The sequence below is a fragment of the Gobio gobio genome (assembly GCF_949357685.1).
Source record: "Gobio gobio genome assembly, chromosome: 1".
NCBI classification, from domain to species: Eukaryota; Metazoa; Chordata; class Actinopteri; order Cypriniformes; family Gobionidae; genus Gobio; species Gobio gobio.
The window spans coordinates 52,576,021-52,601,047 of NC_137097.1; the positions used below are offsets into that span (position 1 = coordinate 52,576,021).

General features: G+C 38.9%; 2 protein-coding genes across 5 annotated transcripts in view; both read right to left on the minus strand.

The window, feature by feature from the left end:
• The window catches only part of tnnt1 (troponin T type 1 (skeletal, slow)), a 22,217-nt gene extending 14,445 nt beyond the window's left edge, over positions 1–7,772 (minus strand). Inside the window, exons 1-4 of one of the 2 annotated variants that reach the window (XM_079833714.1) lie at positions 7,736–7,772; positions 7,150–7,188; positions 5,876–5,902; positions 5,041–5,058 (exon numbers count right to left, since the gene is read on the minus strand). Coding sequence is in view for 1 of the 2 variants with exons in the window: in XM_079833713.1 (XP_079689839.1) it covers positions 5,041–5,147 (107 nt within the window). In the remaining variant the exon portion in view is untranslated. Of the gene's footprint in view, positions 1–5,040; positions 5,212–5,875; positions 5,903–7,149; positions 7,189–7,735 lie in introns of those variants that run through there. The other variant, XM_079833713.1, reaches the window with a different exon arrangement.
• pih1d1 (PIH1 domain containing 1) overlaps positions 6,955–25,027 on the minus strand; it is a 23,965-nt gene continuing 5,892 nt past the window's right edge. The window contains exons 8-13 of one of the 3 annotated variants that reach the window (XM_079833681.1): positions 12,499–12,531; positions 12,288–12,366; positions 12,046–12,189; positions 9,837–9,873; positions 7,740–7,772; positions 6,955–7,621 (exon numbers count right to left, since the gene is read on the minus strand). In XM_079833681.1, the coding sequence (XP_079689807.1) occupies positions 7,753–7,772; positions 9,837–9,873; positions 12,046–12,189; positions 12,288–12,366; positions 12,499–12,531 (313 nt within the window). In that variant the 3' untranslated portion in view covers positions 6,955–7,621; positions 7,740–7,752. Of the gene's footprint in view, positions 7,622–7,739; positions 7,773–9,836; positions 9,874–11,796; positions 11,887–12,045; positions 12,190–12,287; positions 12,367–12,498; positions 12,532–25,027 lie in introns of those variants that run through there. The other 2 variants (XM_079833683.1, XM_079833682.1) reach the window with 2 other exon arrangements.

A 25,027-nucleotide genomic window follows, 5' to 3' on the forward strand; every position in this document is an offset into this window, starting at 1 on the left:
ACATGCCTAATAATTCTGAACTCCCTGTAGTGACGTAAGACATGGCTCTGTTGTGGCTCTCAGCCATAGCTCTCAGCCCGTGGAAAAGCAAACGGTTCTTAGAAAGCTCCTCAGTCGAACCAACTATGAACTGGGACTAGCTCTGGCTCTGTATTAGCTCTAGCACTGCCTTGGTGGAAAAGGGGTATCACAGGCCTAATTTTAATAAACTCAGTGACTTATAGCATTACAGTTCATTAGTTACAGTATATAACATTCTGTGTTTAAAAAGCATGTCAGTGGTTAGTACAAAGTTAGCAGTAAAAGTTGGATTCAATCACACATTTAGAATCTGTTTATACTAATCTGATGTGGATAAAAGATGTATATATATATATACTCTATACACACACACACACATTCAACACACACACACATCATCATCATCATCGGCGGTCACTCGAAACTATGAGTATAGCCGTGTTTCCACCGCAGGAACTTTCCCCAGGAACTAGGAACTTTGGGGTGGTAGTCGGTGTGTTTCGACCGCAGGAACCAGGGTCTAAATGAAGTTCCGGGTAAATATTTCCCCCTCCGAAAGTCCCTGCTTGCGAGGTAGTACTTTTTCAAAGTTCAGGAACTTTCAGGGGTGGGACTGGGCGCTGAACATGCTGATTGGTTGAGCTCACGCAGCATTGTATTTCAACTGGCATTTTTAAAAGTCTTGTGAGGTTCATTCTGCGTTCAATAAATATCAGTCTTGCTCTTTCTGTCTGATGGCACGCGTTCGTCTGAGCCATCTCACGGTCAATGTCTGTAATGGCTGATAACATACGTTGTCATTTTAAATCTAGCTTTACGAGCTTTCAGAATACGCTTTAGAATCAGTGCTCGTCTCTTTTCCGCCATTTTGTTAATTGCCTCTTTAGTAAACCAATACATAACCAGAAAAACCAGCACAGCTTGAATCTCCTCCATACTTGTTATTGTTGCAGACAGTGTTGCACAAAAATAATTACTGTCCATCGCTGACTGGGAGGAGCAGTCACGTGCAGTCCTACGTTACCGGACTAATTTGCCTAATCGTCACGGTACTTTAGACTGCAGTGGAAACGCAGACACGGTCTGGGGGAAAAAAAGTTCCTGTAAAAAAAGTTCCTGGTACAAATTGTTCCGGGTAATTTCGGTGGAAACGGGGCATATGACTGTCCTCTCTGTTGGGTCTACTTGTGGGTCTTCAGGTGGCTGTAGAGGCCGATCCGCGATCCACATACTTTGGTGCAGTGTGGGCAAAGAAGAGTAGTGATCATTGGTGGTGGTTGGGCCTTTTTGTCTTTCTCCTTGCGAAACTGTCGCTTTGTATCTGCGGCACGGCGAAGATCTGTTTTCATGATGTGCTGCTCCTACCTGCACTGATTTCTTCCAGGAGCTCCTGTCAAGTGCAATGTGTTCCCAGTTGGTTGATGTGATCTGGAATTTCTTTAGAATGGCCTTGATATTGTCCTTGTAATGCTTCTTTTGCCTCCCAGTTGCTCGACTACCTTTCTTCAGCTTGGAGTACAGGATCTTCTTGGGGAGATGTGTATTAGACATACGGATGACATGACTGGCCCATCACAGTTGGTACTGCATTATTGTAGTGGTGATGCTGGTCATGTTGGCATGCTGGCTCTAAGATGCTGATGTTAGTGTGTCTGTCCTTCCAGCTGATCCTCAGAATCTTTCGTAAGTATCTTTGATGGTATTGTTCCATGGCTTTCAGGTGCCTGCTGTAGGTGGTCCATGACTCAGCACCATACAGCAGGGTAGGGAGGACAATGGCTCTGTAGACCAGAAGTTTTGTTTGGACTGTTAGAGTCTGGCATAGGCTCCACTGGCACAACTCAGATGATGGTTAACCTCAGAGTCCATGTCAGCTTTTGAGGAAAGAAGGCTGCCGAGGTAGGGGAAATGGTCCACGTTCTCAAGAGCAGTGTCGTCCACTTTTATGGTTGGCTGGGTAGCTTGCTCATTGGGTGGAGTCGGATATAGGACCTGGGTCTTCTTTATGTTTAATTTTAGGCCCAGGGTTCTGTACTGCCCTGGAGGTCTTCTGCAGAGTTTGCTGCAATGACGTTATCATCTGCATACTGAACCTCTGTGATGATGGTGTAGTTGACTTTGCTCTTTGCTCTTGGCCTTGAACCTGTTAAGGTTCTGCCATCAGTTTTATACATGATTGGAATCCCCTGTGCCAGCTCTTTGATTTGATTTCAGACCAATGTTCAATCTTAAATTGAGCTTGGTCTGGTGATAGCCAGACAAATGCTCCACAGGCCTGGCGTTCTACCATGTCAAAAGCCTTTTTCAGGTCTATAAAGGCCTCGTACAAAGGCTGCCTTTGTTCACAGCATTTTCCTGCAGTTGCCGTGCGGTCAATATAATGTCTGCTGTACCTCTGGATGGGCAAACTGCGATTCAGGGAGTACACCCTCAGACGGTGGCAGCAGATGGGTTGCAAGGACGCGAGCAAGGACTTTGCCTGTTGTTGACAGGAGCGAGATGCCCCTGTAGTTTCCACATTCAGCCTTGTCCCCCTTCTTGAATATGGTCACTATAAGAGCGTCCTTGAGCTCTGAAGGAAGTTCTTCTCTTTCCCAGACTTTAAGTAGTAGGGCAAGACTCTGGTGTCACCAAAGTCTGCCAGTCCCTGTATTTCCAGTGCTTTTTCTGTCCACCAAGAGTTATTTACCTCCCTTACCCGTCTCTGGACATCCGCCAGCCTTTTGGCCTTGCAGGTTACATCATTTTGCCAGGCACGAAAGGCTTTCCTTTTCTTGGAGATGAGTTGTTCTATCTCTGTCTAATTTTCATCGAACCAGTCCTGGTGTTTTCTGGACTTGTGCCCAAGAATGGTTTTGCAGGTAACAAGAATGGTAGACTTTAGCTGATTTTAGCAGAGCTCTTCGTTGTCTTCAGGGTATTCTTGTTGCATAGTTTCCTCTTTCTCTTGAGTTTGATTGACATTTTGGAGTGGATGAGGCGATGATCTGTCCAGGAGTCATCCGCACCGACCATGGCCCTTGTGATGTTCACGTCATGGCAGTCCCTGGCTCATACAATGACATAGTCAATGAGATGCCACTGTTTGGAGAGGGGTGTCTCCGAGATGCCTTAAATTTGTTTTTCTGGCGAAAGAGAGTGTTAGTGATGGTGAGGTCATGCTGAGCACACTTGCTGAGAAGCATGACTCCTTTAGAGTTGATGTTCCCGATGTCTTCCTTTCCTATAGTGCCCTTCCAGAGGTGTCGATCCCGGCCAACCCTGGCATTGAAGTCTTCTAGGAGAATAATCTCATCTTCCCTGGGGATATAAGCTGGTTCCTAATGTCAATTCCAACACCATGGAACCTAGGCTCATCAGCAGCTTTTCCTTTCCAGAAGAAAGTGTAGCCTTCATCCGCTAATCGGGTTTCAGAAAGGGTAGCTAGGTCCTTTCTGAAAGGAACTAGCTGAAAGGACCGGTATCTTCTCATTTCTCTAGCAATGATGGTTGCACTATTCATCAGTGTGCGCACATTCCAGGCTCAAAAGTTCATAGTTTTGTATTTTTGACCGCGAATGGTGATCCCTCTGGATACACTAAAAAAAAAATGGTGCTATACGGCACTAAAAGTGGTTCTTGGCTCGTAATCATAGCGGAACCTCTTGAAGTGCTGTATAGCACCAATCTTGGTGTTTCAGTGGTTCTTCAGCGGTTTTTCACCAGTTCTTCAGCTGAGGTTGTCAGGAACGGTTACAAATGAAAAGGAGCGAGGACTCAATTGCAGGAAGGTGAAGGTGAAGGTGATTTATTAACAATAAAATAAAACAAACAAATGGACACCCAGGAGGGGGGGAAAAAACAAACCAGAAATACCATAGGATGGGAGGAACAGACCAGGGTGGCACACACAGTTCAGGAGGCCCGGGCGGCGCACACAGTTCAGGAGGCCAGGGCGGCACACACAGTTCAGGAGGCCCGGGCGGCGCACACAGTTCAGGAGGCCAGGGCGGCGCACACAGTTCAGGAGGCCAGGGCGGCACACACAGTTCAGGAGGCCCGGGCGGCGCACACAATTCAGGAGGCCAGGGTGGCGCACACAATTCAGGAGGCCAGGTGCGGGCAGAGCAAGACGCCTGGGCGGTGCGGGCAGAGCAAGGCGTCTGGGCGGCGCAGGCAAGGCAAGAAGCCTGGACAGCACATTAAGGACAGCAGCGACCTCCGGAATAGTCTCTGGTCTTGGGACCACCGGACTCGGGACCACCAGACTCGGGACCACCGGACTTGGGACCACCGGACTTGGGACCAGGACTGAAGCCTTCCTCTTCCTGCGCCTACGCGGCCTAGACGAGGTGGAGAACCTCCACTTCCATTTCCTCCACTTCTCTAGCCGCTTCTGTGGTTGCTGCAGCAGCTTCGGCCGCCCTTGGAGGAGTCACCGCCTCTCTGGCAGCCTTCTCTACCTGGCGAGCGAGATACTCCACTGCCGCCTCAAATCCTGTGTGATCCAGCCCCCTCAAAACATACCAGTCAAACGGCTCATCGAGGCCTTCGAGGGCATAATTAAAAAGGTCCTTGAGAGTCCCATCATTGAGCTCTAGACCCTCCGCCGCTCTAATGAATTCTGCCGCAAACCTTCTCAGATCCGCTCTTTGTTGATGGAGAGAACATAAGGCCTCAAACTGGAGTGTACGCTGGTAGCGGTGGCACAGGACAGTGGGGGCTGGTGGATGAGGCGAACCCTTCTTCCGCTGAGTCCTCATAGTTGGCTGGATCATTATGTCAGGAACAGGTACAAATGAAAAGGAGCGAGGACTCAATTGCAGGAAGGGGAAGGTCTTTTACCAACAATAAAATAAAACAAACACAAATGAACACCCATGGGGGGGGGGGGGGGACTAACCAGAAATACCATAAACACTAGGAGCAAGACATGTAGCACGATGGGGAACAGACGAGGGTGGGACAACACAATGAACAGCACAGAACTCAGGGATCAAGATATGGAGTTAAAGGAAGTATTTTCATCAAAGCACTCACCTTCTTCCTGAGTCTCCTCTGATGAATACAACATTGAAATAATAAAAGAAGAAAATCATCAGAGAATAATGGGCAATGTGAAAATAAGATGATGTGTGTGGATGCATTGCTTTCCCAAAAAAATAAAATACTGTTCAGAAGCACAAATCGTAGCACAAATTTTCTTTTTCCATTTCCAATTTCCCACTGTGGCCATATGACCCACTGTCTCTTGTGAGCCGTTATCTGCTTGTTAAGTTGTGACGGAAGGAACGCCGTTTCTGGGTCCAAGCCTCAACTTGCTTCACTTGAGAAAGCCATCGACGGCCGTTCATGAGCGCTATTTATTCATATTAAACATCAAACATTTAAAAAAGTTAAACATTTCAAATACTTACAGTCTACACAACAGTCTCTGTGCTCACAGCGTCACAGACATTAATATTTTAACGATTTATAAAAGATGAATCACTGTCTGGCCATCTGGAATTTTGGTATGGAGATAAAGGTTATGATTATAATTTTTTTTGTAGTATTAGACCACATTGTGTGTGTATATTAGCACCGTTTTTTGTTTTTCTTGTGGTATGAGATAGAACATTTGGACCCGGAAATGCTGCCACGTGATGTCAGACTTAACAACCGAATTGTTAAGTACTGCCAAACATTTACAAAAAACACTATATTCACAAACATGTGCAATATGGTTGATAATATAGTGCTATATTTGACTGACTGACTAAATATTACATCACCCTTCAAAACATAAACAAAAACATGCTACCCATCAACCTTCCATAAGGTTTTTTTTTCATGCTGTTCTGATTTTTTCTATTTACGAAGATAAACAAAGTACCTTGATAATCTGTATACTCCTGCTCTTCTGTAATATAGATCCAGAAAAGAAACATGAAATCAAATTAAGTCAAACAAATCAATATCTCAATATCTTATATATATAAACTGGGTATTTTGTTCTCAATAATCACGTTTTCTCCTCAAGCTAAACTTTTGATTTGTTTATGTTCTGCCACTGTGATGCAAAAATTATGACCTCGTAGGCTCATGACCATATGCTCTGTCCTTTTGTTTAACAAGATACAAAATAATGGGTTTTGAGCTATACTGTGGGTTTTGACTTGGGAAATGAAGCCCTCTTCTCTTCGTTTAGGGTCTTAGAATGTATTTTTTTTGGTCAATATGGCCTTTGTGTGGGTAGGTGGGACAGAAAGATTTGCAATTTGTGATCATTGAGCAGAATAGAGTATAAGGGAGAGGAAATAGTCAATGATGGTGTAACATTGGACTGATCAGAAATGCATCAGAAGAAGGGAGACAGATGGCATCAAATACAGCATTTTACATGTTGTATACTGTAAAAAGATTACCATGGTAGAGACTGCCACATTACACCGTAACTCACCCTTATAAAGGCTTTTTACTCATTTCGCCCGGCTTCCACAGAATAAATATGTATTTGTTTTGTAATGAATTTGCTCATAATACCAAATTAATCAAGAATTATATTTTGTAGAAAGAGAATTGTCTGTTTGAACTATATTCTTATGCATTGTATTCTGCTCTTCTCCTGATAGCTGTATGAGACATTTAAGACAAATGTGTCTAAGGTCATGAAGGTCAACAACGCATTTCATGTATCCACTAACACATATGTATACTTAGCATGTGTAATTCTTTTTAGGATTTGTAGCACCATTAGTAACTATTGGTCAATATGTCCTTTGGAAGTGTGGAGAGCTTCAGTAAACTCTCTGTCAAATGATTGAATGTCAACTTTGACTCCCGGTCTTCATTGAGCATACTGGTCTTTTAACTGTAAATCCCCTACAGAAACAGTTTTAGATTTGCGCTCCACGAACTGATTGGAACACAACCTCCTGTCATGTGACCTTTTTTTTTTTTTTTTTTTTTTTTGCTGCTGCTGCTGCTGCTGCTGGATTTCACAGCTACTCCCTCACATTCACATTATTTCCGCTGGTGCGTTGCTCGAGTAAATGAGTGGATACAATCTCATATTTCATAATATTAATTTTTTGTACGGCCTTTTATTTTCTCATCAACTTTGAAGAGACTTCAATGCTTTAAACCCTCACTGAGGTATTATTTTACCTGCTCCTGCATCTTCTGCAGCCTCCTCCTCCTCTGCTTCTCACAAATACACAAGCAACAATGACAGGGTGATAAATGAAAGGAAAACATAAGTCATGAAATATCAATTATGTGCCAGACAGAGCACGTGAGGACAATCAGGAAAGAATATACGTGTGTGTATATAAATAAGTGTGTGCAAAGGATTATGTAAGTGTACACCATTTGTTAGGGATGTATGCTAGCAGAAACATGAGATCACTGTGGAATAATAAGCCTTCCAGGAAAAGGCAGGGTAACAAGCCTAAGCTCCCAATCAGTCTTGTGCGTAGCTCCAATCAGTCTGAGTGAAGCTCAGCTGAGCCTCTAGAGGCATCTATAACTGGCCTCTAGGTACACATTACATCAAGGCTTTACTGATAATCACTAAACCTACAGTTGAAGCTCGCCAAAAATTTAAATAAAAAATAAAGACTTACCCTCTGCTTGTTCCCTAACGGGCCATTTAGGGAAGAGAAAGGACTGAGTAAACATTACAGTATACCCTTTAAATGTAATGCTTTAATAGTCAAAAATTAAAGTAATGATTAAAAAAAGGAAACATTACTCACTCATATTCTTCCTCTACATCAGACATGATGAAACTGGATGACAGAAGGAGAGAAAGATAAAGCGAGAGTGAGACAGGAAGGAAGGAAGGAAGGAATGTTCAATCAGAACCACATAACTTAACATTTCGCCATCACGGTAGAAAGAGGATGAGAGAGCAGGAGATAGTGACAAAACCAAGGCACCGGATCTAAATTGTTCCATTGTTCCAAAGTGCTGACACCCCATCGAATGCTTCATATGAAGATTGATGGAGTGAGAACAGGTGGGAATGTGGAGACAAAGACAGGGTGAGATACAATTTCTGACACTTTCTACAGTTCAGTTCTTCCATTTAACTCGCACTTTGCTGTTTCAGATCTCACAGAGCAAGAAGCATCTAGTTCTGTTATGTAAGTAGACAAAACAGCCTGCATGTTTGTGAGATAACGGAGAAAACTCAGCTTTACTGTGAACCTGCCTTTGCTCGTTTATTTCTAATTGGAACTTCAGGATTTGATTGCAGGAATTGCAGCCAATGACTATCACACACTGTTTGGTTGCTGTCTATAACCTTCCACTGAGAGATTTCTCTCCCTGTGCCTCATCTTTCATATCAGTGCCATTTCATATCTGCTGTTTGAAATAATTGTATAGCTGTATGTCATCGGTAGAGAGAATTTATGAGGCATGTAGCTGTCACCACTCCACTTGTACTTCATGGTCTCAAGACAAAGGCTTGTAAGCAGTGCCCATCTAAAACCAGCCTTTCAACAGTTCGCCCTTACTTTGTTAATGAGATTCTAAGCATCTAAAGGGCACGAGTCTGGCTAAATTTTGCACCAAACGATTAAATTACAAATGAAAGATGCCCCTTGTCCTGGATCGTCCCAGGTAGGAATAGAAGCAAGAGTCATTTTGAGACAACAGGATGGGGAAAGTGTGAGACAAAGAGGGCATTTTGGGGACATGTCATAGCAGCATTAACCACATAATTCTGATAGGATAATTTTAGCCAAGGATGCAGGGAAGGATTACATGAGATAAGACAAATCTTTATTGTTCTGAGAGTGACTTTTATTAATAGGTCCACGTCCATTTGGTCCAGGACGCACTCAAACTCTACAAAAATCAGTACAGACAACTACAGGAACTTATAAGTATGAAAGTTGTGACCATTTTTGTCCATAGTTATTTAAGGCTGCAGTCCGTGAACATTGCAGCCGGAGCTACTTGTCTCTGTTTATGTCTATGGCGGGTCAAACAGGGACTGTGCTCCTCCGCAGCGGTTCCTACCAGACCAATATAAACACTTATTATAAGTGTATCATAGTGATTCAGGGTGAGACAAAAACACGGTTTAGAAAATGGGTTTATGTTGTACATTCTCATTATATAATTTTTGTAAATCTTGAACACAAAAAAAGTTACGGACAGCAGCTTTAATTACATCTATTTTTTGCTCCTGAAGTAGCACAAAAGTCTGGTACAAGAAATTAACGGATACAACATTATTATAACTGCACACAAGAACTAAAAATAACAAACAGACCTTCTACTTTCATAAAATGTAGCTAATTTACTGTCTGAATTATACTGATAAATTCAGTTACTTTTCGCCAGGTGGAAAGAACAGACTAAAAACAATGCAGTTGTTTAAGAAGTAACAAAAATACTTTTACCTTTTAGGATGGGTTCACAGTGGAAAAGGATAAAACACAGGCTCACAAAGGATGAGAGGAGAGTCCCCGTGAATTATGAGTTTTGTAATGCGGGACAATGGGTTGTTTTTATATGAGGACAGGGACAGATGGAGGGTGTTAGCAGCTACGGCATAGGACCATGGATGGATTAGAAATGAACCCAGGGACAGAAAGATGACCACCACAAGGGATTAGGGGAGACAGGGGGAATGACCTCATACAACAAACACAGGGATATAAAAAGAGATAGAAAAAACAAAGGGACAGTTGGAGACAAAAATAGCACTGGGGATTTAGACCCAATTCTTCCCAGAAGACATATTTTCTATTTGACACAAAGTAAAATATGGTAATAACCAAGACAACTTTAAAGGGTTAGTTCACCCAAAAATGACAGTTCTGTCATTAATTACTTACCCTCATGTCGTTCGACACCCGTAAGACCTCCGTTCATCTAAAACATGAAGATATTTTTGTTGAAATCCGATGGCTCAGAAAGGCCTCCATTGGCACAATGCACTGTACACTCTCAAGACCCATAAAAGGTACTAAAGACGTCGTTACAAAGTCCATCTCTCTACAGTGGTTCTACAATAATTTAATGAATTGACGAGAATAGTTTTTGTGCGCAAAAAAACCCCTAAATAACGACTTATATAGTGATGACCGATTTCAAAACACTGCATCATGAAGCTTCGAAGCGTTATGAATCAGTGAGTCGATTCAGTGGTTTGGATCGCCAAAGTCACGTGATTTCAGCAGTTTGGCGGTTTGACACGCGATCCGAATCATGATTTGACTCGCTGATTCATAACGCTTCGAAGCTTCATGATGCAGTGTTTTGAAATCGGTTATCACTATACAAGTTGTTATTTAGGTTTTTTTATGGTAAGTAATTAATTACAGAATTTTCATTTTTGGGTGAACTAACCCTTTAAGGTTAAAGGATGGGTAGATGGGAAAGTTGCTGATTCAATTTGGGAAAGTGAGATTCAAGGCAACATGTTTAACTCACACAGTTGTTGGAAATGTGCTTGGCTGGCCATACAAAAGACTTTAATAGATTACAGTTCAGTTGTTTTTTTGAAACTGTAACATTAAAACAAAGCATTGTACGCCTGCAAACTAGAACAGCTTGCAGTCTTGTAATATTTTAGAATATTCATTTAATCAGAATGAGAGACATTTCTTTCTTTTCTTTTTTTGTAGTCCTTCTAATGCCACTCACAGCTGTTAAATTATGATGGAAATTTACTTCAACTGAGTGCTTGGCCACTTCATATTGCAGCAAATCCAGAATCCCAACCTTCTTTTTTTTTGCCAACTTTTTTTCTCTGTCTGTTCAGAGAAAGCACTTATGGCAGAGATGTTTTTTTCCTGTGGGTTTGCACCAAACATAGAACATTTGTACTCATAAGACCACAGATTGTTTTTCCATGGTTTTCAGGTTTCGACATAATAAGAGTTTAACTCTCGACATGATGGTTTTTCTCAAAAGTGTCTCTCTTTGCTGTTTAAAGCACAGAGTTATAAAAAAAATCCCTGGGGGAATGATAGAAGGCAACACAGAAGACATCTTCAGAAATGTATTCTACACCTCTAAAGTAAATAACTTTTATAGCTATGTTAACGATTAAATCTTGTAGAGTAAATTGGAAAAAGATGGGAAAGTTGCTGATTCAAGTTGGGAAAGTGAGATTCAAGGCAACATGTTCAACTCACACAGTTGTTGGAAATGTGCTTGGCTGGCCATACAACAGACTTTAATAGATTACACTTCAGTTGTTTTTTTGAAACTGTAACATTAAAACAAAGCATTGTACGTCTGCAAACTAGAACAGCTTGCAGTCTTGTAATATTTTAGAATATTCATTTAATCAGAATGAGAGACATTTCTTTATTTTCTTTTTTTGTAGTCCTTCTAATGCCACTCACAGCTGTTAAATTAGATGATGGAAATTTACTTCAACTGAGTGCTTGGCCACTTCATATTGCAGCAAATCCAGAATCCCAACCTTTTTTTTTGCCAACTTTTTTTCTCTGTCTGTTCAGAGAAAGCACTTATGGCAGAGATGTTTTTTTCCTGTGGGTTTGCACCAAACATAGAACATTTGTACTCATAAGACCACAGATTGTTTTTCCATGGTTTTCAGGTTTCGACATAATAAGAGTTTAACTCTCGACATGATGGTTTTTCTCAAAAGTGTCTCTCTTTGCTGTTTAAAGCACAGAGTTATAAAAAAAATCCCTGGGGGAATGATAGAAGGCAACACAGAAGACATCTTCAGAAATGTATTCTACACCTCTAAAGTAAATAACTTTTATAGCTATGTTAACGATTAAATCTTGTAGAGTAAATTGGAAAAACACACAACACTCTGTGTACAAAAGGAAGTCAGTTTATTGTGAAATAATTGCCTTGCAATATATTTTATGAAGACACTACCGGCATGGTCACTGTGAGCGTCTGAAAGGAAGACAGTAAAAGACTATGTGAGACATACCGCAAATCTGCAACAGCACAAATATAATGAGCAGTAATTGTGTAGCGCTCAAAAAGACCACACAAAAAAAGAGTTTAAATGGAAGGACGCGAGGCAAAGCACACTATTCTGACAGAACTTACCTGCGTATTTGTGTTGTACTGGGCAACACTGTTTTCTTGGTCAATAAGCAGGGGAAAGAAAATATCCAAGTGGAAAAGAGCAGGTCGAGCAATCAGCACTAGTCTGTCTTCTCCCAAGTCCAGAACAAGAGAGCGAGCAGATATCTGGAAGACACAGTAATATCTTACTTTTTACCTAGAATATCTTACTTTTTGTTAACACGTGATTGAATGCAATACAAAACCAGGCAACCATTCCTCACCACTCCAGGAAGCAAGATCTCAGCGATCAGATACTCTGCATCTCCACTTGGGGGCTCCACTAATAAACTGAATTCTGGACTGGAATTAATGAAGCACAATAAAAGCATGAATTATTAAGTTATGTTATTTACAATAACAATATATCAAATTAAAATATTTACAAATCAATAAGATGCACAAATGCATTCAAACAACTCCAAATAAACTTACCGTTTGGTTGATGAAGGCAAGGAGTGAGGTTCCCTGTCCACAAAGAACAAAAGTGATTAGAGCAATTCTAGTTATAGTTATTTCAACAACTGATGGGATGAGGGGGGTATTCCAGAAAGCAAGGTTAACTTAACATCACATATACCCTGATGATACTCCCGGTTGATTAACCCAAACCTTGCTTACTCGAGGCTGGCTCCAAAAACACATCCGTGAGTAAGTTCAGCCAACCCAGAGTATGTTCCCCGTTTAACACACAAGACATTCTAAACAGAGCGTTGAATCAATGATTCACCATGAAAACAGATGCTAATAAAAAGCATGCCATTCTAGTTCCTCCTTCTTCTTTTTTTTAATGGCGATTTACATAACTTACTTAGTGCACGCCTATGGTGGTTTTGCAATCATATTTTCAACCTTTTCGTTTAATAAGTAATCGTTATTCACTGAGAATAAGGATTATATTATTCGTTTTATGCTAATTAGTTGAATGCAGATCCATGTGTGAGATAATAAAAGAAATAATAAATATATATGAATTGAATGATCATTTAAACATTACCTTGTAGTAATAGTGCTTTAGAATTAGGAAATCGTATTTTATATTACATAACTGTAACTATATAACAAATTTGGTATTATTAACATAACTATATTAATTATGTAACACACATCTGAATACCTCTTAAGCAAACTAACCCGGGAACATTACCCTCTTTTCTGGAATACCCCCGAGGTGTAGTGAAGAGCAATGAGCTGCAGTTGCGCATGTTAAAAGAATGGACGGCACACACAGTAACATACAAGCAAACTGTCAAGGATAACTTAATCTGCAGGCTTTTTTGGCACTGATTTTGAAACAAAATTGCCAGCATTCTGTGGAATGAATTTCATTGTGGTAAGATGTGGTGAACAGTGAGCATTAAACTCTTATTGGTAGCTGAAAGCATAACCATTAGATAAAATATTTATCATACAACCAAACAAGGGCCTGGTGATGTGCAGAAGTTTGTGAGATAATTATATTTTCCCACAGGTAGATTCTAAATATATCACTTATGCATTCATACTGTTATTCCGATTGCTACTATAGACATGTCAAGAATAGAAATCCCACCCCTCCTTCAGGCACACCTTGTTTAAGTATGAGCAACTATCCATTGTGTTTCAGTGATGTATCACCAGACATGTTAGAACATTGGCAGAAGGCTTTCTGTATGGTTGGTGATGTAAGTTACAACTGATACATTTGCTTTTGCATCTAATAAATTAATAAATAAATGAGAAATGGCACACTTTTCTGATTGTTTCTGAGTGAGTATTTTTAATACACAAGGTTGTTGTAAATAGTTTTTTGTGATAAGTGATGAAGGTTTAGTATTATATTTATCAATATTTTTTCACAGCAGTGAACCAACATCATATATACACTCTTAAAAAAAATATGTTGCTATATAGCACTAAAAGTGGTTCTTGGCTTGTAATCATAGGAGAACCACTTTTGGTGCTATATAGCACCATATCTTTAAAGGTGCTCTACAGTAGAATGGTGCTATGTAGAACCCATAAGAGGTGCCATATGGTATTTTATTTCTTTAAAGGTCCCATGGCATGAAAATTTCATTTTATGAGGTATTTCATTTTTGGATAGAAATGTTGATCGGTGTAAAACCGAGTTCTGGCTGTCTTTCTCTGCCTTTGAGAAAATGACAGGCCAGACGAGCCAATCCTGAAGTCTCCTGGTTTGACGTCCAAGCAGGAACGGTTACCTCCCTTTCCTCCACCCAGAGAATCTGGCACGCCCATGCAAACGCTATATTATTGTCCTCGGCTTGTGAACGAGTGAACGCTGGCAGTTTCTCAGTGTTTGGATGTCCAAATGAAAACAGAAGTCTTTTTTCAGTTCCTTCTGATCTGTGATCAGTGATTTCTAATGTGTAGCTAATTATTTATTATTCGTGCACACACAGCGGCTTCTCTCTCTCCCGACAGAACGGTGTTTTCGTGTTTTCTATCTTGTGAGTCAGTGTTTTTGTACGTCCTCGTCGCGTCTATCTGTTCTTAAATGTGCATACAGTCGTGAGTTTCTGCTCAACATCGGCAGAGCCACATCTTTAGAGATAAACCTTAAGCACGCCGAAGCTCGGCCTTCAACATCCCCGACCCCCAGTAATGCATCTGGCCCACAGCGGAGGAGCCAAACGCGGCGTGAGATTAAGCAGAAGGGGGGTAAGCGTGAGGGTATCCGGCTAGGCTAGCCAGCTTTCCCCACAATAAACTGGATTACATTCGATTACTGCTGTTGTGTCTTTGTTTGCGCTGTGTAAGTTACTCAATGCGCGTCACTGACGCTTTTCATATGATTGGAACATATCTAGAAATAATGCTTTAATAAAACTTACTAACTCGTTCATCTCGCTGTAATGGTACATTGCATGTGTTACAAAGTTGGTAATAATGATGAAGACTGACTCGGCGTGACTGGGACTCATGTTTATTCAGAACTCTCAGATACAAACACAATAAACTTGCGCTGACAGACAGCGCTCTCACAACTCAGTAGTTACTATAAATAACTTTGTTAGCAATCGCTCCGTCTCCGTGATGTCCGGTTCGCGACCGAATCATTCTTTTTAATCGGTTCTTTTTAGTGAACCGAACCAGTTCACCAAATCGGACTGAATCGTTCTAAACGGTTCGCGTCTCCAGTCAGCGCTGATCCATAATTTACTAAAGTTACTAACTTTCTGACATGAGTGATAGCCCCTCCGACTAGAAATAAACTAATAACCTGAAGTATATTCTAGTAACTACAACAGTTCACCCTGAACTGAGACATGCTGAGAGAACTGATGAGAAGTGAACTCAGGTCCATCCGTCTCTCTGGCAGCAGCTCGTGCGTCATAGACCTCGTTAAACCACGCCCCCTCCGCTCATTTCAAATGCAAAGATGTCAGCCAATCACAACAGTGGGCGTTTTTACTGAAGTCTCACAGCAGACACGCCTCTTGTAACAGGGCCTTCAGCCACAGGGCAAACAGCAGTATAGACAAAATGGCTTTTATTTCTAAATTATGACATTTTATGATGTAAAAATCATACTAACAATATAAGTACACCTCAGGAAACACTATAAAATAATAGAAAAATGCCATGCCATGGGACCTTTAACAAAAATGGTGCTAAACAGCACCAACACTGGTTCTTTGGCTCGTAAAGAACCTTTAAAGGGGCTTAACGGGTTCTTTGTACGGGAGTGGTGCAATATAGCACTTAAACCACCCCAAAGAACTGCTGAAGAACCATACAGGGGCTTAACAGGTTCTGTATACGGTAGCGGTGCCATATAGCACCTAAGTCATCCCAAAGAACCGCTGAAGAGCCACTGAAGCACCCAGATTTGGTGCTATACAGCACTTAAAGTGGTTCCCCTATGATTATGAGCAAAAGAACCACTTATAGCACTATATAGCACCATTTTTAGAGAGTGTTTTCAATGGCTGATGCTGATAACATTATCTAGAAAACATTTTGTACTTAACATGTACTTAAAATTCACTATGAAATTGGAATCATGACCGTTTACTGTCCAATGACAAAGCTGTGAGCAGAATTTTGGCTATTATAAATTCAATCAATACTTTTTATGCACAAATTATACAGCCAGATAAAGTTCAACCAAACATCTTACAGCTACCAACAGCTAAATACAATGATACTTATAATGCACCAATGTCACCTTATGAGAAAATATAGATTTTTCATATTGATACATAATTAGTTTCAATACTAATTTTTCGCTGTATCGATACACAGATACCAGCTACTCTCTTCTCACCAACAGAGAGTTCGAAGGCATGTTCTGTGTACAGTGTACAATGGTGTTAATAGACACAGCGCTGCTTTAGGTACAGGGGTAACCGCTGTATTTCTGCTTTTCCATAAGATCTGACAAAGTGTGAATGTGCATTTTCTGTTTAGACCAATGTAAAATACATCATTTTTAATGAGGTTTATTATTTTAGAAAACTTTTTGTTCTTTGTCAGAACTTGTTTGAACTGTAAAGTCTTTTAAATCATTTTACAGTTTAGGATGTTAACATAGACACTGTTCTAGTCAAACAAGTAGTTATATTCTAATATCTGAATTTTCTAAAACAATTTTAACGGCTGATTCCTATATGGAGCCCAGCTTATTTTACCAAAAATCAATTATCCATTCTCAATGATTCCACCCCACCCCACACTCACCTGGTTTAAATCACTAGACACGATTTTCACTCACTTCTACTGGAAAAATAAAACGCCAAGGATAAAACTGACTACACTACAAAAAAACAAGGTTCAAGGAGGACTAGAAGCACCAAATTTTCATTATTACTCAATGGCTAACCAACTGCAATACATATACAACTGGATCCACCCCACCCAATCCGATATTATATGGCTAGATATAGAACAATCACTATGCAAAGAATTAAATATAGCTGACATACTATTCCTCATCCAAAATCAATCAAACAACACACGTTTTAATGCTGTAACTATAGCTTCCACTCTGACAGCCTGGTGGAAATTTCACCAAATCACAAATTCTATACTAGCTCCATCTAACCTCACCCCACTGTGGAACAACCGTGACTTCATAAGCAATAAAAAAAATACTGAATTTTCGCACATGGGCTGAAAAAGGGTATCACCCACATTAACCATATTTTCAAATCTAACACATTCACAACATTTCCGCAATTGGCCCAGGAGTTTGGCATCGGGACCAACGAATTTTTAAAATACCTTCAACTCAAATCTTCTGTTCTGGCAAAAATAAATATCAGAGCCACAAATTTAGAACTTCCACCGGCAATATCAGACTTGGTTAACATTTCCTCTCCAAAGAAACTTCTCTCAAAAATATACAAAATCATTTCAAATCAACTTCAGACCACATACTTACCAACAATAAAATGGGAAAACGATCTCTCAATAGCTCCTGATGCCAACTTCTGGACCCAAATCCCAATCTCATGTCCAAAAATGCTAATCTTCAATTAATACAATACAAAACACTTCATAGAACACATTACACGGACAATAGATTAGCTAAAATGGGTTTCACATCAGAAGTCTGCACACATTGCAATCAGAAATCTACAGATACATACATCCATGCAACCTGGCACTGCACTCCAATCAAACACTTTTGGGAAGAGGTCACACAGTCACTATCTGCTACAGTGGGCTGCCGCATCCCACTGGAAAACTCATAAACAAAATACACATTAACCACTGGAAAAACCTTATTACAGACTTAATTTCAATGGAATGCACATCTCCCCCTTATATTTACGCATCTGGAACCGACCTCTGCCATCCCACACTTTCTGACCTCTTGCAACTATGAATCCCTTCTATCCTCTCAACTCTGACTCCTTCCACCTTTTAATCAACCAACGGATATTACTGCATTTTTGTTATTATTGTCATCATTGTCATTATTTTCATTACTGTTATTGTTATGATTACTAGTATTCTTTTTATGGTTGTAATTGCTGTTGTTATTGTCGTTGCTCTCATCATTGTTTTCACCATCATCATTCTTATTATTAATTTTATTGCTGTTTTGGAATTACTAACCTGGTTTTCATTGCTATCACTACTGCCAGGGCCGGCCCGTGGCATAGGTGGAATAGGCAAATTCTAGGGGCGCCACTCATCCATAGGGTGGCAAAATTTATTAGGCTACTGTTACCATTTTATTAATATTAATTAGAAATATTACCAAATAAAGCACAAAAAAAACTTAACTAAGTCCCCCGCCTCTTCTCGGTCCACCTCATCAATCTCCCCCGCCGAGCTACTTGAAGTGCGTCAGAAATATAACGCGCGATCAGTTTAACGTTGGGATTTTTTTGTGTCGCGTCGCCTCTCGCCACAGCCAACGTAGACAGGATTGCTTTCATTTTTTAGGGTGCTTGGCCGCTCGCGCCAGGTGTAGACACAGTGAAAGTTGCCTGTTTATTTATGATGGATGGCCGAGTTGTAGTGTCAAAAAAGACAGAAGCCCTCTGATGCAGGGAAGATAAGGGATAGACTACACTGCAAAAAAAATGCTCTTCTTACTTAGTATTCTTCTTTCTTAGTATCTTGTTTCTAGTCTAAATTTCTACAAATTCTTAAATTAAGATGCATTTAGATAAGTAAAATTACATAAGATATTTTTTCTTGTTTTCTTGAAAATAAAATCAAAATGTAATGAGTTTTTGCTTAAAACAGACAAAATTATCTGCCAATGGGGTGAGAAAAAATTATCTTGTTTCTGATTGAAATCTTGTTTCTGTCCCAAACAGAAATAAGATTATTTTTCTCACCCCATTGGCAGATAATTTTGCTTGTTTTAAGCAAAAACTCACTTCATTTAGATTTTTTCCCCCCAGAAAACAAGAAAAAATATGTAATTTTATTAAATGCATCTTGATTTAAGAAGTTTTAGATATTTGGACAGGTAAAGTGATATAGGCTAATGAATGAACAGTTTATCTAATTGCATTAAATGTGACCCTGTCTGTGAAAACCCAGCTAAAGTCATTTGTCATTCGCTGTTTTATACATAAAATCATCCTACATAATGTAAAGAACATTCTGTGAAAATATAACCTTGATATCTTTAATATTGACTGAGTAAGATCATGTCAAAAGTTAGCTGAATTTCGGCCTCAGAAAATCATGATTTTGAGAAATTCCAATTTTAAAATCAAGCTTATTTTTGAAATTGTAAAACATTTTAACCATTATTATTCTGATAATGTGACATATACCACATAAAAGCTCAGATTCTCCCATTTTCAGTGATATAGGACACATTTATAGGAAAATTCTTAGTTTTGTAAAACAAGTCTATTTATTATGATGTGCATGTCCAAAAAGCGTGAAACATTGAAACGAATGGGGGCACCACAAGAGCTTGATATACCAAGTCAGTTCACTCTAATGATTTGTAGGCTATAACTTTATTAGTAAAATGAAATCTCAGTAGAAAATGTAATTAATAGGCCTATATATATCCATTAATATATAAAACATCCATAGAAAATCTCACTGTGTAACATTTGGAGTAAATCCAGGACTAGGCCTAATGCCCTTTACTGTAAAAATAATTCCGCATTTTAGTTATTTCAAAGTAATTTTGTAAGTTAATACAACTTGCAGTTTCTGAATTTGTTAATTCAACTTCACATGTTACGTTTTCACGGTCTCAACTAGTCTGTAAGTTGACTTAACTAGAGTATGTGTCACCTCAACTTAAGAACATAAGTAAGTATGCTAAGTTAGTTAGTATATAAGTTCTCATTATTTATCGCGAGATCACGTGAAGCGGGAAACAGGTCTCGTTCATCCATGCAGGATCGAGTTTATCAGCAGATGATATAACCCTCCCATCATCATCATCATATCTGGTAAGTAAATATTCGTTCATATTGGTGTAATAACTTGTAAAATTACATATATGAAGTAACCATCCATGTATTGTTTACGTATCAACGTTTCTATATTAAGAAGCTATATAAGCTTAACTAACTATATCACATTGGACAGTTTCTAACCCAGTTTGGCCATTTATGTAGTTGATAGCTAGCAAACTATAGTTAAAATCTATAAAACTAGTCAATTATTACTTGTTTTCCTTTTATTTATCATGCAACATTATTTCATTTAGATGCCAAATAGGCACGTGGCTAGACGTTAAAATTTAATTCGGAGGATATTTCGATCCCCCCATATTTTTTATATAACGTTATGTATTCAAATGACACCGAATTCAGTTTTTTTTTTTTTTTTTTTGAGAAATACGTGATAGGGATGAATGGCATAACGCGCGTTCATAATCACTGTCGTGTTCAAGTTCTTTCCGCCAAATCAGCGAGTCTAACATTAATCACCATACAGGCAAAGCAGCTTCGACGCGTGAGTATGATATCAACGAGCTGACAAATATAATGTCATTTAATGTGAAACTGTGTGAGTGGTGCGGCAGGATTGTCACGAATCCTCCGGTGTTCAAACTGGATGCTCCATAACTGAAAAATTGTTCTCTTATGAAGCATGTACTCTTATGAACGCTTTTGTGTACAAGTAGTCAAGCTTTGGGATATACGTTATAACTGCATCTTTAATGGACAGCTCTGTTGTTTAGATCCATCTGGTCCATCCTGTCATCGTTTAAACTGGCCTGTCAATCATATTATTAAAAAAATTTATGTCTCTTACCGTTAAATAAGGTTTTGGTCATATTCACCTCTACAATTTAGGATGGATAGGAAAGTATAGCTTTTATTAATAAATTTTAATGTTGATCTATCTTAGTGCAAGTGTCTCAGACAGCCACCAAGCTAACACAGTAAAAAAACTAACATTCCTCACACTCAAATGTAGTTTAGTATGATCGTTTAGAGGAAATAAAACAGCTCTGTAACATTACATTTTTGATTTTATAAATACATGTCAATAAATATATATCAAGAAATTTGGTGAGACATTATTACTGTAGTTCTATTACTCTAATCTTGATTTGTGTACTCTGTTTTTTAAATGTTGGTTGACATAATTTTTCTTTTCTTCATAGAATTACTTAAGGCAGTGCCGCAAGCTCGACCAATGAAGTGGAGCTGCAAGTTCTGCCATTTCACAACAAACAATCAACGCATTGTCATAAGGCACTACAAGGTGAAGCACTGCCATCACGCAAGTAATTGTCCACTTCCCTGCATCTATAAAGACTGTGTGTGTTCATTTAGAACTGAGGTTGCTCTACAAAAACATTTGGCCAGGAACCATAAACAATCTGTCCGACTCAGTGCTGCGGCATTCACGTTGAATCGTATAATTTGTCCAGCATAATTTTTGCTGCAAATATTGAAATTAATTTGTTAATGCAGAAGTATTCAAAGGATAAGTTCACCCAAAAATGAATATTGCCCCATGATTTTCCCCCATTTACTCACCCTCAAGTCATCCTAGGTGTATATGACAATCTTCTTTCAGATGAACACAATCAGAGTTGTATTAAAAAACACCCTGATGCTTCCGGACTTTATAATGGCAGTTAATTACAACCATCAGTTATAAGCTTAAAAAAGTAAATACATCCATCAACTGCTCCACATGGCTCTGGTGGGTTAATAAAGGCCTTCAGAAGCAAAGCGATGAGTTTTGTATAAGAAAAATATCCATATTTAATAATTAGCTTCTGACCAAACAAACATATGGATTTGACTTAAGTCTAAAGCGCAACTTATGCGAGTAATGCGACAAACTGCTGATATTTAGTCTCCGCCATAACGCACTACGCTACTTCCGACGTTACAAATTGCACAAGTTTTATGTGCAAGTACAATTAGGATGACTTATTTATTTATTTATTTATAGTTTATTTAATAGGGACCGATACAGTAAATATAGATTATCTTCATGACTTGAGTAAATCATGAGGTAATCTTCATTTTAAAGTGAACTAATCATTTAAAATATTGTAGCTTGATTGTAACTTTTTATACCATTGCTTCATTTAGTGTACAGCACTATGAATATGCAAAATTCCTCCATTTATTCACAGTGTATAGTATTTGACTTAATTCTATCAGTTTAAAGGAATAGTTCATCCAAAAATTAATATTCTTCCAATAATTACTCACTCTCATGTCGTTCCAAACCTGCAAGACCTTTTTCGGAACACAAATTAAAATATTTGGATTGAAATCCACAACCTTTCAGACCCTTCATAGACAGCAATGTAATTACCAAGTTTCAAGGCCCAGAAAGGTATTATGGACATCTATAAAATAGTCTGTGTGGCATCAGTGGTTCAACCTTAACTTAATGAAGCTACAAGAATACTGTATGTGAGAAAATAAAACAAAAATATTGACTTTATTCAATCATTTCTTCTCTTCCGTGTCAGTCGACATGCACTCACAAGAGTACCACAAAATGAAGTAGAACCCAGATTTGCTGCAACTTGTTTACAAGCAGAGGAATGTACACACATGCGTTGTGGCACTCTTGTATCTGTGTGTCAAAGACTGATATGGAAGAGCAAACATTTTTGAACAGAGTCATTATTTTTGTTTTCTTTGCGCACAAAAATTATTCTGGTGGCTTCACAACATTACACTTGAACTACTGGTGTCACATGGACTCAATTAACGATGTCCTCAGTACCTTTCTAGGCCTTGAATGTAGTAGTTCGTAGTTGGGTCAGAAAGCTCTCTACTTTCATCAAAAATATCTTAATTTGTGTCCTGAAGAAGAACGAAGGAAAAACACTAAAACTAAATAAACACTTAAACTGGCTTCAATGAAACAGGCCTCAAATCAGTAAATCAACTTCTAACAACAGTTATAAGTAAACATTTTTTTCTCTAGGGGGAGGCATCAAATCAACGAAAGAGAGTTGCAGTACTGCAGGGGCTGCCATGGTTCATGCGTGAAAATCCATCACAATTCATAAAGATCTGTGAGGTATGTGGAAAGTAAGGAGGCACACTGGAGGCAGTTGAGTAGTTGAAGTTAATGTATTATTTCTAAGTATGTGGATGGAGAATGTGTAAAAAATATACAAAAATATATGATTTGTTGACTTATGGTAATTAAGATTTGGTGTACTAATGTTGTATTTAAGTCTTTGAATGTGAAAGCACATTTTGAAGTTTGTCATTTTTTAATACAGCACACAGATTCTGAGGAACATGATCAGGGGCATGACTCTTGGAATCCTCACAGTGGTGGAAGATGTGACGGATCCCATTCCCTGCAACCCCAGTGATGTGGCCCTTGTCATTGAGGAAGCAGTTGTTCTGCGAGGACTTGGTGACGTACCAAATGCGTATATGAATATGATGGGATTGCTTTATGCTCTCAACATAAACTACCCAAAAAACCTCAGATACACTTTTGAGGTGATTCAGAGGCTGTTGATGGACATTGGAGCCGATACCTGCAGTGCTAGAGTGCACTCCCTTAAAAATACACTGTTGAATTGAAGATGTTGTGGAGGTAAGGTGTTATGTTTTTCTACCAAGAGCCTGTGTTTGCATTTTACAGTTCTCTGCATCAATGGCCTGACATCCATTTTCATTGTTTTTTCAAGATGTTATGCGTTTTAAAGTTATTTCACAGTTAAAGGGGTATTATTAATGTGAAAAGTGTTAGTTTACCAAAAAAAAAAGCTTTTGTTAATCCTTGAATTATAAAGGAAGATATTTTTAATGAAATCTGTGAGCTTTCTGTCCCTTCTTTGACAGTCTATGCAACTAGCACATTCAAGGTCTGCAAAGATAGTAAAAAAATATCTTAAAGTAATCCAAGTGACTCCAGTGGTTTATATATTTACATGCAACAGTGTCTGCATTCGTGTACACACAAGAAGCATGTGCTGTTATGCTCTTGTTAACATGCAATGAAACGCTCACAATGCTTAATAAAACTGAGGTTAAACCACTGAAATCACTTAGATTACTTTAAGTATGTCTTTTCTGGACCTTGAATGTGCTAATTGCGTAGGCTGTTAAAGAAGGGACAGAAAGCTCACTGATTTCCTTAAACATATTTAAAATTTTTCTTCCAACAAAAGAAAAACTTAAAGGGTTAGTTCACCCAAAAATGAAAATTCTGTCATTAATGACTCACCCTAATGTCGTTCCAAACCCGTAAGACCTCCGTTCATCTCCGGAACACAGTTTAAGATATTTTAGATTTAGTCCGAGAGCTTTCTGTCCTTCCATTGAAAGTGTATGCACACTCTACAGTCCGTGCCAGAAAGGGAAGAAGAAAGGTATGAAAAACATCATCAAAGTAGTCCATGTGACATCAGTGGGTAAGTTAGACTCTTTTGAAGCATCGGCAATACATTTTGGTCCGAAAATAACAAAAACTACGACTTTATCCAGCATTGTCTTCTCTTCCGCGTTTGTTTGAATCCCGCTGCTGACGTAAGACGCTGTGGACTCGTGAACGCGGATTCAAACAAACACTAAAGAGAAGACAATGCTAGATAAAGTCGTAGTTTTTGTTATTTTTGGACCAAAATGTATTGCAGATGCTTCAAAAGAGTCTAACTTACCCACTGATGTCACATGGACTACTTTGATGATGTTTTTCATACCTTTCTTCTTCCCTTTCTGGCACGGACTGTAGAGTGTGTGTGTACTTAGGGTGAGTGATTAATGACAGAATTTTCATTTTTGGGTGAACTAAACCTTTAAGCCAGTTTTTGGATGACATAAGGGTGAATAATGGTATTTGAATTTTTGTGTGAACTGACACTTAATGTTTTTTTTTTCACATGAATAACCTACGCTTTCCATGCATTCAAATAAATGTTCACCTTTAAAACACAATTGCAATATTATTGAATTTTATTTGACAGATTCATTATTTGTTTTATTTGAGAGAAAAAATGTCTGTAATTTATTTCTCTCATTTCTATATTCTAGTTTTTAGTTTGTATTTACAAATATTCAGAAAATTCATTTTT